Here is a 13481-nt window from a genome sequence, read left to right as displayed (position 1 = left end):
TAGTCCGTAATGGTTTATAATTTGATTTTGTGCTCTATGTGATACCGATGCCTGCAGTGAAATATACGAAAATAACTTTTGAGTACTGCTTGTGACAGTAATATAAAATTAACTTCGACATATAACAACCGTAACAACTGAGAGAGAATTCAAGTATACATTTAAGATATTTGGAACTTATTCCACGTGGAGGTTATGTTCAACATATTCACAAAACAACTGGAACACGGGGATTATTGTAACCACGGGCATATGAATATTAGAGAATTCTCGTCTTATCAGACGTGGTAGTTTTTGGGTAATTTACTTTTTGTTTGGCATAACTTGCAACAATATATGCGTTCATGTGTACGGGTGCCCTCCGAATTCTAGTTTTTATTTTGTTCTGGGTTGCGCTCCTCGAGGTTAAAACGCCTGTTTTGCCACAGTCGATGCCCTTATTTAGCGGTATGTTTTCATGTTTTATTTTGGGTCAGGTTAAGTTGGCTTTGTTTAGTGTAGATAGGGAGGAGCACTGCTTGAACTTTCCATAAATTTAGTTATCTGGGTTAAAATCACTATATTTTTGCCTCGTCTACTGAATACGGCACAAATTTACATAACAATATTAATATTTACTTTAGCAAAATTAGAGTGCTTGGAAATGATAGACCAAATTAAACTGCTGCTCTGCAGTTCTTTAAGAACCTCTGCCACCTCTTTATATTGAGCTTTTTTATAAGAAACTTTAATGGGGTGGAATCATTAGCACAATGTCCAGCCCTCAACTTGGGGGACTGGTGGATTATATTTAGTCCGACTCCTGTCCTTTGGCTTGGGTGACCCTACTGGCAGGTTATACTCCACCAGCATAGCTCTCAGGATAATAAGATCTTCCAGGCCTTCCTACTTGCAACATGTATTTTGTCAAGGTGGTAGTTCTTGGGGGATAAATTAAAATTAATACAATGAATTATGATGGGTCAACTAAAAGGAAATGGAATTACAAGAAAAACAAAAATATTACAAATATCATATTTAGTAAAGTGTGCCTATTGTATGGCATGATTTTAATAATGAATATCAGGAACCAATACAGTATAATTAAAGTTATCACTAATTTACTCTCAACTGAATAGTATGATTTTTTTAAATGTGGGTGTGACATTTGGTTTCTGTTTCTGGGTGGAGAGAGAATTTGAAAAGAATGTATGTAGAAAGATAATTTGACTGAAGAGAGATGAAAGTAGAGACTAGTGACAGTTGCAATGTAACTTCATAATTATTATGCTGAACCCAATTTTGCAAAGATAATGAAATGGCCAAAGCCTATAGCAAACTTCAGGGAAATGAGAAATGCATATAAATTTTGGTCTGTAAGTATCAAGGGAAAGGCTACTAGGAGAAATAAATATTGGTGAGAGCATAATATTAACATGGATTTGAAGTACTGGTCTGGAGGTTGTAGCATGTATACTTATGAGTTTATGAAATTGGTGACAGACCTATTAGATTCAAGAAAGCAGAAAACCGAAACTATTTTGTATAAATTTAATTCTTTGTCTATCAAATAATGTTGCTCAAACACATGTCAGTATTCTAATTAAAAACAGGGACTGTCACTGTCTTCAAAGTGTATTCAAAAACCTCGTTATGGTACAAAAGTTTACCTTTAATGGCCATGTGTCACATGTCGCAGCTTACAGGGAGTCCAGATGTGTTACAGTGGCATACCTTTAAACTTTTAAATCCAAAGTCTAGCCTGCAGCATATTTGTTACAGCTGTTGACCTTATGGGTCCCTTTGGTTCCTGAAAGGAAGAACTGAGTGTCTTATTCCAGTCACTGTTAGAACCGCATGCATCCCTAAGTGTCATGTTGCCTGCGCGACATAGGAGCATGGTTTTGATGAAGAAGATCACCAGGGGAACACACAGAAAAGTGAATTATGTGTCAAAGCTTTTTCAGCCTCAGAATGTTGTTCCAAAAGACAACAAGGTGAAGAATGAAGACTGTCTTTCAAAGAGCCAGAAGGTGGGATTGTTTGTTTCATGCCTTAGAACCCACTTCTACTGTGCATGGTCTTCCCTGAGCACTTGTTAGACAAGAGATGGAATCTGAGTAGTTTATGATATTCATAATTGTACCTTTTCCTGAGCCACTTGATTACCATCCATGTCTTCCCACCATAATTCTCTGATTTCCATTCTTGTATTATTTTCATACCTGTTCAGCCTCACCCTTGCTCTCTCCCATACAGGTGTTTTAACCAATTTTTTTTTAAAAAAATTTCTTATGGCCTCAATGCATGCTGCATGTCTAGCTTGTGTCAACATTCTCATCCTTTGATTTGATCACTCAAATGATGTTAGGTGAGGAGTATAATTCTACAAAGTGAAGTAAGAGTGGCTTGGCATTTGTTGACATACAAGTTTGTTTATACACATTTATAAATGTTGTGTGGCATGTGTTTTTTGTGATTATCTGTCTGTGTGATTGCCTGAAATAATTAGGCTCACACTTGACAGGTGTTTACAAAATTTGACATTGGAGGTATGTGCTAAACAGTTTGATGTGAAGCTACATTAATCCTTTAGTTTTTCCAATAAACAAAATAAAATCATGTCAAAATATATTGGTGCAATGCAATGATTTTCATGTGCATGTAAAAAAAACATTGTTATTGTATTTGCACTAAACTGCATGTTTGTGTTGGGAATGGTGTCATTGTTGACTGCAGCCACTGTTCTTGTGCTGCAGCTGATGCTAGATTTGGGTGTGATTCGTCAGGCAAGCGCTGGGGCATTCCACATGCTTCCACTCAGTGAACGTTCCTTGCAAAAGTTGATAAGCATTGTAGATGATGAAATGAGTAAGATCGATGCACAGAAACTGATGCTGCCCCTTCTGACCCCTGGAGAGCTATGGAAAACTACAGGTCAGATTGCAACATGTGGATTTTGGAAATTATTGACATTACTTTGAGTTACATTGAGTTACTGAATCGGTGAGACAACATGAGGAATTGTATTGTTACAGGTCGCTGGGAAGATGTGGGGGAAGAGCTCTTTACATTGAAGGACCGCCATGACAAGGAGTTTGTGCTTAGTCCAGTAGGTAACCAGAAATATTTTAAAGTGAGCCATATTTGTTCATTCTTCACATTTTGTTTCCTTTACTGCACTGTATATAAAGAGGGAGTGGAGGTAAAAGGGTAAAGCTGCCCCTCTGTGCGCCATGTAGGCACTTGGGGGGTGAGGTTATACACCCACTGTCCATATATTGCAGACACATGAAGAAGCAGTGACAGATCTAATAGCATCAGTACCACAGCTGTCCTACCGACAATTTCCCCTGCGTCTTTACCAAGTGTCCAACAAGTTTCGGGATGAGATGAGACCAAGATTTGGGCTACTTCGTGGAAAGGAGTTTATAATGAAGGATCTGTATACTTTTGATGTGTCTCAGGAAGCAGCCAGTGAGACTTACAAGGCAGTGAGTGAAGCTTATGAGAACATATTCAGGAGAATAGGTATTCAATATCTCAGAGGTGAGGCAAATTAGTTGTAGTTGGCAGCTTGTTTTTTAGCCCCCACTAACTTGCTGGTCAGGGTGTTAACACATTGACAGCATAAATGCAATTTCCTGATTCTGTGGCTTATTAAATAAATAACAGGAGTAGAGTGGTTTTATTTGTATGCTGCATTAGATTTGAAAGCTTGTAGTTATTTTATTTCTATATATGTGTCAGTAACTGATGGGTTTATGCACTGCTGATATGTTAGGGATGATGATAAAATATTATCTTAATATATTAAACAGGAACAGAAGACAAGGAAATTAAAAATAAATAACAATTTTTTCACATTTTTGAGAACTTTGGTGATTGTAGAGTTGGTGTTCCTGAACAGAGGAGAGTTTCCCCAAGATATTGCACTCTGTGTAACAGTTCTGCCTAGTTTGAAACAAAACTTGGTGCATGAATACTGTTATTTAACATGTGTCTTTTTTAAGTGAAAAGTCATGGATGACAATAAACACAATCTTGCTTTGACATCTCACATCAGAATGACATGTTTATTTAAATTCAGTGGCTTATATTTTACCATCATCTAATACAGGAATCCTGCCAACTTAAGTAATATCATCTTGAAGCCAGTCAGAAATATTTTTAAGATTGATTTTATATGCTGGTATTGTAAGCTGTTGCAGTTTGTGTCTCACTGTTCTATGCAGTTTCAGCTGCCGCTGGGATCATGGGCGGGTCCATCTCCCATGAGTATCACTTCCTAGCCACTACTGGAGAAACACAGCTACTTACCTGTGAATCTTGTGGTTACGGGACCAGTGCAGAGAATAGTGTCACACATGACTGTCCAGCATGTGGTCACAGCTTTCTACAGTGCAGACCTGGAATTGAGGTAATGGTGTGTCACACCCATTTAACAGCTGATTTATTTGCAGTAGTTTCAGGATAGCTGTGGTAAGTTGTTGTGATTTTTTCAGGTTGGCCACACCTTCCTCCTTGGAACAAAGTACTCACTGCCCCTGAAGGCCAAGTTTACAACAGCAACAGGAAAATCAGACTTCCTGCAGATGGGAAGCTATGGCCTGGGTATGACACGCATTCTAGCTGCTAGTGTTGAGGTGCTCTCCCTGCCAGATCAAATAAGGTGGCCCATTGCTCTCGCCCCATACACTGTGTGCATCATTCCACCAAAGGTCAGGTAACTGGCAGCACTGATCATACCAAAAACTACCATTGGTTCCTATCCAATCCTTCTTCTGCATGGGTTAATTTACTAGGACCTATTCTTCATACCATGTAGTTGCATGTCGCTATGCCAGATGCATTTAAGCTCTTTGGGGCTATCCCCAATGGCTCTGTGTTTGGTTTAACTTTACATGTTAAAATATATCTTAAAAATTTTAAAATGTCACAATTAAGTTCTATTACACATTAAAATCAATTAATGTAAGGCAAATATAAGCTAAAATACAGTATGCACCTAGCATCAGCCATTGTGCTACCTTGTATCTTAGAATATTGTTATAGTTTTTTCGGTCGTATCTTCCAGTGATTTGAAGTGTTTTGTAGTTGCATTTTTTGTCACATGGATTAGATGATTGTTTTAGTCTGTGGTGAGGTGATTAGCTCTTCATGTTGGTGGTGAACTTCCATTTTTATTATACTAGTGAATGATCAGTATAGTCAGCATATTTATAAAATTTTGAGTCAAAGTCTTACCAACTCATTTATTATTAACATGTAAGGTTGAACCAAACCTAGAGTCACTGAAGATAGCCCTATGGGGAAGAAATACATCTGGCATAATGCATTGTAAATAATGCTCATTAGTGGTAAAAGTGGATAGTAAGTTATGTTTTGGTTAGGGCCTATTCTGAAATCACCGAGAAACATTGCAGAAGCAGTCATCACATCTCCTTGCTGGTTTTTCTCTCTTTCTGTTCTTCCTGCTGATTTGTTGTGTAGTCATTCTTGTTATGTAATCGTAGCAATTGAAATTTTGCTTTTATCATGTAACCCTTCAGTGACAGCAGCCATGGCGTCCTACCCTGTGGATGGGGAGATTTGAATTCCCAACTAGGGGAATGGCCCATTGCAAATAATAAGCTATAAAAGTAGCAGTATTCATCTTGTATAAGTTAAATATGATTCCTGATGACCCTAAACATATGAAAACAACTCAAAATGAATTATGTGGTCCTGATGCTGTCAGTCGGCATGGCACTGATGTGTTCTGTGCAGCCTGGATACAGTTTTGTAATATTTTCCACCCTGCATGATAAAATTGTTACCATGTAAGTTTAAATTTTTGCTTGTTTGTAAGTGAATAGTTAATAAAAATAACAAATCTAAGTATTTCTTAAAGAAAATAACTAAGTAATATGTGAATCTGTTTGCATATAATTTTTATTGATTTAACATGTAGTTTCAATAAGTTATCCTCATTTATAATTCAGTGGCCCACAACTTGATGATAAGAAAGGTTGAGTGTGGCCCTTGAAAGGATGGGAATCCATGGGAGTTGTTGCAATAAATGGTGATTTAAGTCATACATACTAACATTGTTTCTGTTTTAAAACATCTTATAAATATTGTCTCACAATTTGGAGAAAATTCTGGAGAAATACAGTTTATAATTCATTTTAGAATTTACATTGACAAAGCAATTTTATGCCATACCAGTGAACTAGCTTTTTAACGGTCTATATGGACAGGTTAGAACATCACTATGTGTACATTTTGTAGACTGCAACGATTAAGGAAGACATTTTGTAGTGCAGTTTGAGTCATATCTAATATATTGTTATGTCCTTGTACCATCAAAGTTATTAATGCCACTACATAAACACTATAATTGATCATGAATTATCATGTTAATAGCTTCATTAACACACAAAGGAGCATAATTTAAGTTTTGTGAATTCTTATCACAAAATTTATATTTCTCCAGACATGAGGTTGATATTAAATTTCAAGTAAGTTCACAGTTTCAGTTGTCTTGCAGAATTCTACAGACAGATACCTGATCTTTTCCATGTACAGAGGCTGGCGTCTTAGATAAAACTGAGGTCTGTGCCAGGTATGGATGCCGGAGTTGAAGGGTTACAACGTCATGTTGTCTTATATCGATGTTCCTGTTACGCTTGTTTGTATGCTTGACAGTTGAGCTCAGTAACACCATTTAAATCCAGTCCACATTACAAAAATCTGTTTTGTTAAATCCAGTTGTAATAATTTTCTGCCATTTATATTTTGATTTCCATGTGGTCACTTGTATCAAGATTTTCTGTACTAAAACTCTCTTTTTCTGAGGTACATATCCAGCTAATGGCATAATTAATTAAATTCCTCGTTATATTCTACCGAAGCCTAATTACTTTAATTGAATGTCCTTAGTTCTGTATTCATTGGTTGTCTTGACTGTTGTTTACAGGAAGGAAGTAAGGAAAGTGCAGTGGCTCACTTAGCAGAAGAACTCTACCACAAGCTGAACTCTGTAGACTGTTTCAGGGATGATTTAATAATCGACAACAGGTGCAATATGACTATTGGCAAACGCCTGTTTGAGGCACAGAAAGTCGGTTATCCATTGATTGTTGTGATAGGCCGGAAGGCATTGCAACCCACGCCTGAGTTGGAAGTTTATCACACTCTGATGGACAAGGAGACCAGCATCAACAAGACTGACATGATTCCATACTTGAAAGAATGCCTTCTCAATAAATAGAAAGTGTTTGATGTTTTGTGATTTTGCTCTAGTCCTCTCTAGTTCACAGCTACCAGCAATCTAGTGAAGATGAGACGTCCTTTTGAATCCACTTTCCCTGTGAATGGTTCGAGAAACCAGGAATTTTAATGATCCAAGTTGTTGTACCATGCAGAATTGTATCCCCTGAAACTTGGCACACAGCAAAACAACACTGGAGATCATCAGTAATCCTTTGGTAGTTTCCATTGAGATGCCTCATGCACTGCTTCCATCTTCATTTTGGTTTGGACAACATATCTTGAAAATATATGAATACTTGTCCATCTATAGGATTTTTTTAAAAGTGTATGGTTAATCTTAAGTTTTGCATATTAAAATGTTTGTAAAAGGACAGGTAATTTTATGCCTTTCCTATTGCTTGTATTGGTTTCATCACAGCTGAAAATAGCATGCGAGATGTAAACCATAAGGTTTGTTTGAGTTAACTCTTTGATGTTTGCATAAAAAAACAGTAATGCACCATTTGAACTCCAGTGACCCTTGGGTATACACTCACTGGTAAAATATTACAGGAATTCCATAAAGTGATGAATCAGGAATAAGTTTCACAATTTTAGAAAGTGGGTTGTCTTGTCAAATAATTTCATTCAATTTTTGTAGCTTTTTGTTTTCTGGTCAAATTGAATACTACTGTGGGGTCGACAAACATGGCTGGACTTCCCATCAGTTCTTTGAGTGATACTTCAATGTCTGTGCCATTCCTCAGGGTATGTATAGAAATCTTCATCTGAAACCTGAGTGGTGTTTCGTGTGATAAACATCTACCTTGTTCACTAGTGGCCTATCCGTCAGAAACGGCGTGCTGTTCTAGAAGCAGCTCATCCGTCCTAATACTGATTACGCATGAGTGATCTGGAGGTCAGCTGCAAGTGTTGCAATGCAAGTGTCTTGGTACGTACGTTAGTAACGGACAAATTCATGAGGATTTTGGGATCCTGCTCTTCACTGACCACATCAGAGCACTGACTGATACCTTTGACTCAAACTTAGCTGGTATAGGGAGCCCCTTAGTCTGAAAACTCAGGAGGCACCTGTACCGACCAAGGGCTGACAGAGGTCACCCATGGGCATCTGGTGGTAATTGATGTCCAGCAGGCCAGCTGAGGCTGTCCCTGAAAAGACAGCCAAGTCAGTGCAATGAGTGGTCTGTCTACTTGGCTACCTTGACTGAGGTTTTCTGTGCTTTTTCTCAGATGTAAGTCAAATGCCAGGGTAAAATTCAAGAGGGGCACAGCCTGCTATCCCCAATCACGGAGGCCTTCAGCTGAAGTGATCCCCCCCCAAGATGCAGAGGCGTTCAGCCGAAGCGATCCCAACCCCTCTAGGTTCAAACCCCAGAGAACCAAGCAACCAAAATCCTTTGCACAAAGGAAACGTTGCCTGACAGGATAACCTCTCATCAGCAGCAACAAACCCTAGTTTAAATAGTCGAAGCTCCAGCAGAAACGGTGTTACCTAGCAGGGGACAATGTCTGGCGCTTGTGCAGGACTTCGCCCTTAGCTTTCGGTTAGTTGGTCGGTCACAAAACATCCCGCCTGGTCCTACCGCATGGAAAACTGAAAATAACACATTTCAAGCATTTTATATTTTATTATTAGAACGTATAAAGAATCAAGGTGGCAGTTCATATCAGATGGCTGCACGTATTTCAAACATTGGAATTCTACCTATTATTTTAAACATATATAACTCGACTTATTCTACTTCAACAGGTAAATATGTAGGAGCATTTTTATTATTGGTTTTGAAGTTCTGCATATTGTTTATTCAAGTCTGTTGCTTCTACAACCGGATCTTCAATGCGTAGGTTGGTACCTTGAAAGGTTTTGCCAATTGTACTAAGTTTTCTTTGGTAATGCGTACCAATTGTGTTTTAAAGTTATATTCCAAACAAATGTGCGGTATCGGAGCTGCCTGTTAAATGACATGTTTCTATGTGACCTCTTTAAAAAGTGCAAATGATAAAGGGGTCTTTCCCCAAATATATAAAATATTAGTAACTATATTACGGCTATTAGTTCATGACCATGCATGGCTTGACAGAAAATCAGACCTGAGCATATTCGAAATTGGGGATGACACTTTCGGAAGGGTGTTGTAAATTACGAAGAACTGCTAGAATTATTGTGTAAACATAGTCTTAAGTTCAAGACTTATGTTGTTTACTCTTTGATGCAGCATAAATCCGAGGAATTAAATTAGATACCGAGTCTTCCTCGAACGACCGAATTGCCTGACTCTTTTGCCGTCTTCTTGTGCGTGCGAAACGCCCGGATCATTTGCCAAGGTAAATTAATGCCGCCTCGCGCTTAAAATGCCGCGCATTATAAACACGTATGTGCATTTCTGAAAGTAAATACTTTGTTTAAAAGATCACCATCACAGTAGATGCTCAAAATGTTTCCCTTCAGCTCTTAAACACGCTTCAAGGTCTCTTGAAAAGATTGTTTGACACTAGTTTCAGTTCACTGACATCGACAGATGTAATTGCATCACGAATGTTTTACTTAAGTTCATCCAATTTGAGGAGATTATTTGAATACATTTTGTCTTTTAGACCTTGCAGGCCACAATCCGCGTCTTATCAACCTGCCTTCAAACACTTCGTTTAAAACATTAATGGAATAAGCGTCAGCGTGTGCTGTAGCACCATCTTGCATAAAACAACCATGTCATTTCTTATTCCGTAATGCTCTCAAAAGGGGCCAAAGAATGTCACTGACATAATGCTCGGAATTAATAGTGTTTTAAAAGAAATATGGGTCCTACTATTCGTGAAGCAGTAATGACATACCACACACCAATCTTCTGATCGTGAAGGGGCATTTCAAAAGTCTATCTCGGATTAATATCGCTCCAATACCTGTTGTTTTGAGTATTGCTATATCCACTCAGATGGATCCAGGCTTCATCAGTGAAAAACGTATGTTTTGGGTCAAGAACACCGTCATGTACTGTTCTCTCGAGCTGCGCAGTAACGGGCTGTGTGGGTAGCCCGTATGACGTGTAAGCCGCTAGCAGCTGGTTTCAGCATGTTTTTATCAAGGCCGGGGATACTCGATTCGGTCATTCGAGGAAGTCTCTGTATATATGCAATGATTTGTAAATTGATAATGGTTTATTATTTTGTGTCTTTGTACCAACGAAAATAAAGATAGCTACTGTTTCGCAGTACAAAATGGATGGTATCAAGGTGGAGCCTGATTCAGAAGAAGAAACTAATCCATATGACGTTGACATTCAGCACATTGACATGAAACAAGAGGAGGCAGAACCAATGAGTTTTGTTGAAGTGAAGTGTGAAGTAGAGGTGGGCCATGTTGTTCTTTTGAGACATTAGTGTAACCACCCTGAGCTGTAGCTGGTTAGTGGCTACATTCCTTACATGTATTTGTGCAAGTCATACAAAATTTGAACATTCTTACAGTTTAACTGCTGCCAGTAGTGTAAGGTGGCATGGCCTGGAATAAACTTAATTTTTTCCATATTTATGGATTTTCTGCAGCTTGTGACAAAAGTAAAGTTTTGGATTTTCCTGATCATATGCATGGAGAAAGTTTTAAACAGAAATCTGGCCTTGTTTTTATTTAGGTACGTTTTCATCCTTGCGGAATGCCTATTAAAAGTAACTTTGTCCTTCTGTTTGTATAACAATTCAGTAATGGGTGCGTGGATTTTCATGAAATGAGTTACTGGGGAATTTGTCAAACCATTTCAATTTTGGTTGAAATTGGCCAGCAGTATCAGGCAACTTACATAAACAACTGCACATATTCCTGCAATCTGTGTAAGTAATGATGTCATTATCCATGATGACATGATCACTGACTCCAGCTTTGTTAAAAAAATAAAAACAAATTTATATTATCACTGTTTTTTTTCCCATTGTACCAGACTTTGAACAGTGTTGTTCCATTATATCAGCATGGTACAACTGGTGGCCTGCGACCACTTGTAATCTGGCCCGCGAAAGTATTTAATTTGTTACTAGTTGGTACAAACCCATTTATTCAAACCTGATATTCCATCAGTGGTAAAAGAACATTCTGTTCAGTGCTCTCACTAAAGCCATTGACTTTAAAAACAAAAGATGTACATTCTACTAATACAAATTGTTATTGTATTAGTTACAAGCTATTAAAGTAGAGGAGTTCAAATTATTTTTGTAAGTTTTCCAGATAAAAATTGTGAGACATATAAGCTGTTGCAGGAGAAAATTTAAAATAATAACTAAAGTAGTTTGTGCATATTAAAATAAAATTTATATTTTGCCATATTCAATGGTAATTTGTCATTTCTGAATAATTATTATTAAAGCTAATGACGATGCAACATTAGTGACAGTAGGGGTTTCTTGGACCTTGAGTCCAACAGGAAAACTATTTGTAGCTGTACATAAGCTATGTTTCATGGTTAGTAGAGGTTAAAACTCAACTTGAATGTAAAACGTTATCATACATTTTATTTCTTGAGCATTTAATCAAAAGAATTCATAGTTACAAGGCTCTGTTCATTAAGCTGATCTGTTCTGACCATAACAGTGAAAAGACTGGTTCATTTCATAAATACATACTATTGTTTTACTTTGCAGTTTGCAGAATACTGGATGTTGTTCTGTTGGACACTGTGAGATCAGTACTCTTGACATATTTTACTTGTGTTGTAAGTCATATAGTAGCATATCAAATCTGAAAGTTCTTGACGATAGTGATGAGTCATTTGAATAAAAATTTTCTTGGATATTATCCATCGTCTAGTAAATAGAATATAAAACATAAAACGACGTTTCGGAGATAGATAGATAGAGCCCCATCTCTGAAACGTTTTACGTTTTATATTTTATTTACTAGACGATGGATAACATCCAAGAAAATTTTTATTCAAATGACATATAGTAGCAGCTTATTCTTCTTTGTTACAGGAAGGTTTAGCTGAAGAATATCAGCCAAGTAATGATGAAAATGGGGAACATCTTGAACTTTATGGCTACAGGTATGTATAATGTTTATCTCTTCTTACTATAGTCATCATGCAATTTTTTTATTAAGTTGGCTCACAGTTTTTTCCAGGCATGAAGACAGTGCATAGATATCAACTGCTTGCACCATATTTTTAATCTTCAGGATCTATCCACTGCCTATTCTTCTTCTTTTCCTACTGAAGAGTCATTTACAGGCCAGCTTTGTTCTGATTTGCAGAAGTCCCTTCTGGTTATCAAATTCAATTGAAATAAAATATCTAACACATACACAGTTTCACTGGAAATTTCCGCTCTTGACACTGAAAGAAATACAAGCTTGTAATGATTTGAAGATGCAGCCATCACTTGACATAAGTGATAGAGCTCACGAGACAAGCTCATCATAGAATTCCTGTGTAATATCTAGAAATGTATGGTAAATTGCTTGTTATAGAAATGAGATGTGGTATGTAGTTTTCCTTAAATGGTTCCATTCATATGGAGACAATATATAATATTATTATATATTATGGTGATTACTTGGACTACAATATATTTCTTCTGCATTAGAATTTCCAGACTTTATCTTCTTCTTCTTCACTTCTCTAAGATGTTTCCACTTGAATTGGATAATCACTTATCAGATATAAGGTAAAAAAATTTACTCCCTTAATTTCTTGTTTCACATTCTTTTGAGAATGACTGGAAATGCTAGTGTATATGGAAACACTGGAGTTTGCGGCCACTATTTAACTTTTCTGCATATGTAAAAGACAGTGGCTGTAGTGAGTCATGAAACTGATCATTATAATTAATCTTTAAACACGTCTATACTCTATCTGAACATTTTTGGTTAACATTCTTATTTATGGACTACAACTGAAAGTACTTTAAAGGCAAGACAAAACAGAACGTGCAGCTATACTCTTGTGAATTGATGGACTGAGTAGAGAAGATTTAAAAGATAAAATTAAATGTCCAGAAAAATTTAAAAGTCAGGAGATGGTACTCATGGTGTATATATAAGCTAGTTCTTGATGTATACAGTATGTTCACTGATAAAGTTGAACATAAATTTTGATTCCTAACACATGGCAGGAACTTCTGTAAGAAATATAAGTTGATTTTATTGTGTTTATGGAGCAATAATTGACTTGTATTGGGAAAATCCTGTAGCATTTGGTAGTGGATCATTTAGTTCCAACTGGAAACATGATATGGTAGTTGCGTTCAGCGTTATTGGT

General features: G+C 37.1%; 2 protein-coding genes and 1 long non-coding RNA gene across 6 annotated transcripts in view; 2 read left to right on the top strand and 1 right to left on the bottom strand.

Annotated features, from left to right (window-relative positions):
* On the top strand, nt 1-7245 carry ProRS-m (prolyl-tRNA synthetase 2-like protein, mitochondrial). 4 transcript variants are annotated; one of them, XM_022080335.2, is made up of 8 exons: nt 1-298; nt 1762-2012; nt 2739-2916; nt 3018-3091; nt 3267-3528; nt 4215-4399; nt 4485-4705; nt 6941-7122. In XM_022080335.2, the coding sequence occupies exons 2-8, from the start codon at nt 1854-1856 to the stop codon at nt 6972-6974; spliced, it is 1113 nt and encodes a 370-aa protein (XP_021936027.2). In that variant the 5' UTR covers nt 1-298; nt 1762-1853; the 3' UTR covers nt 6975-7122. The 4 variants fall into 4 exon arrangements, with proteins under 4 accessions (XP_021936027.2, XP_021936025.2, XP_021936023.2 ...); XM_022080333.2 differs by having other exon boundaries at nt 4-153; nt 4485-4700; nt 6941-7245; XM_022080331.2 differs by having other exon boundaries at nt 4-298; nt 4485-4700; nt 6941-7245.
* Nucleotides 5896-10267, bottom strand: LOC147873010 (uncharacterized). Its single transcript, XR_015536378.1, has 2 exons — nt 10141-10267; nt 5896-8833 (listed from the first exon to the last, which is right to left on the bottom strand). It is a non-coding gene; the product is annotated as an uncharacterized LOC147873010 (long non-coding RNA).
* A 22-nt stretch (nt 10268-10289) lies between these two features.
* LOC110837813 (uncharacterized) overlaps nt 10290-13481 on the top strand; it is a 31723-nt gene continuing 28531 nt past the window's right edge. The window contains exons 1-2 of the mRNA XM_087354124.1: nt 10290-10587; nt 12199-12269. Coding sequence (XP_087210250.1) covers nt 10456-10587; nt 12199-12269 — 203 coding nt within the window. The 5' untranslated portion in view covers nt 10290-10455. The remainder of the gene's footprint in view (nt 10588-12198; nt 12270-13481) is intronic.

This window comes from Zootermopsis nevadensis, unplaced genomic scaffold, assembly GCF_977971745.1.
Source record: "Zootermopsis nevadensis isolate Lab colony 2312 unplaced genomic scaffold, Znev_1.0 Znev_ptg000022l, whole genome shotgun sequence".
Lineage (NCBI taxonomy): Eukaryota > Metazoa > Arthropoda > Insecta > Blattodea > Termopsidae > Zootermopsis > Zootermopsis nevadensis.
The sequence above is the reverse complement of the archived record's forward strand: the minus strand, read 5'-3'. Positions and strand labels throughout refer to the sequence as shown.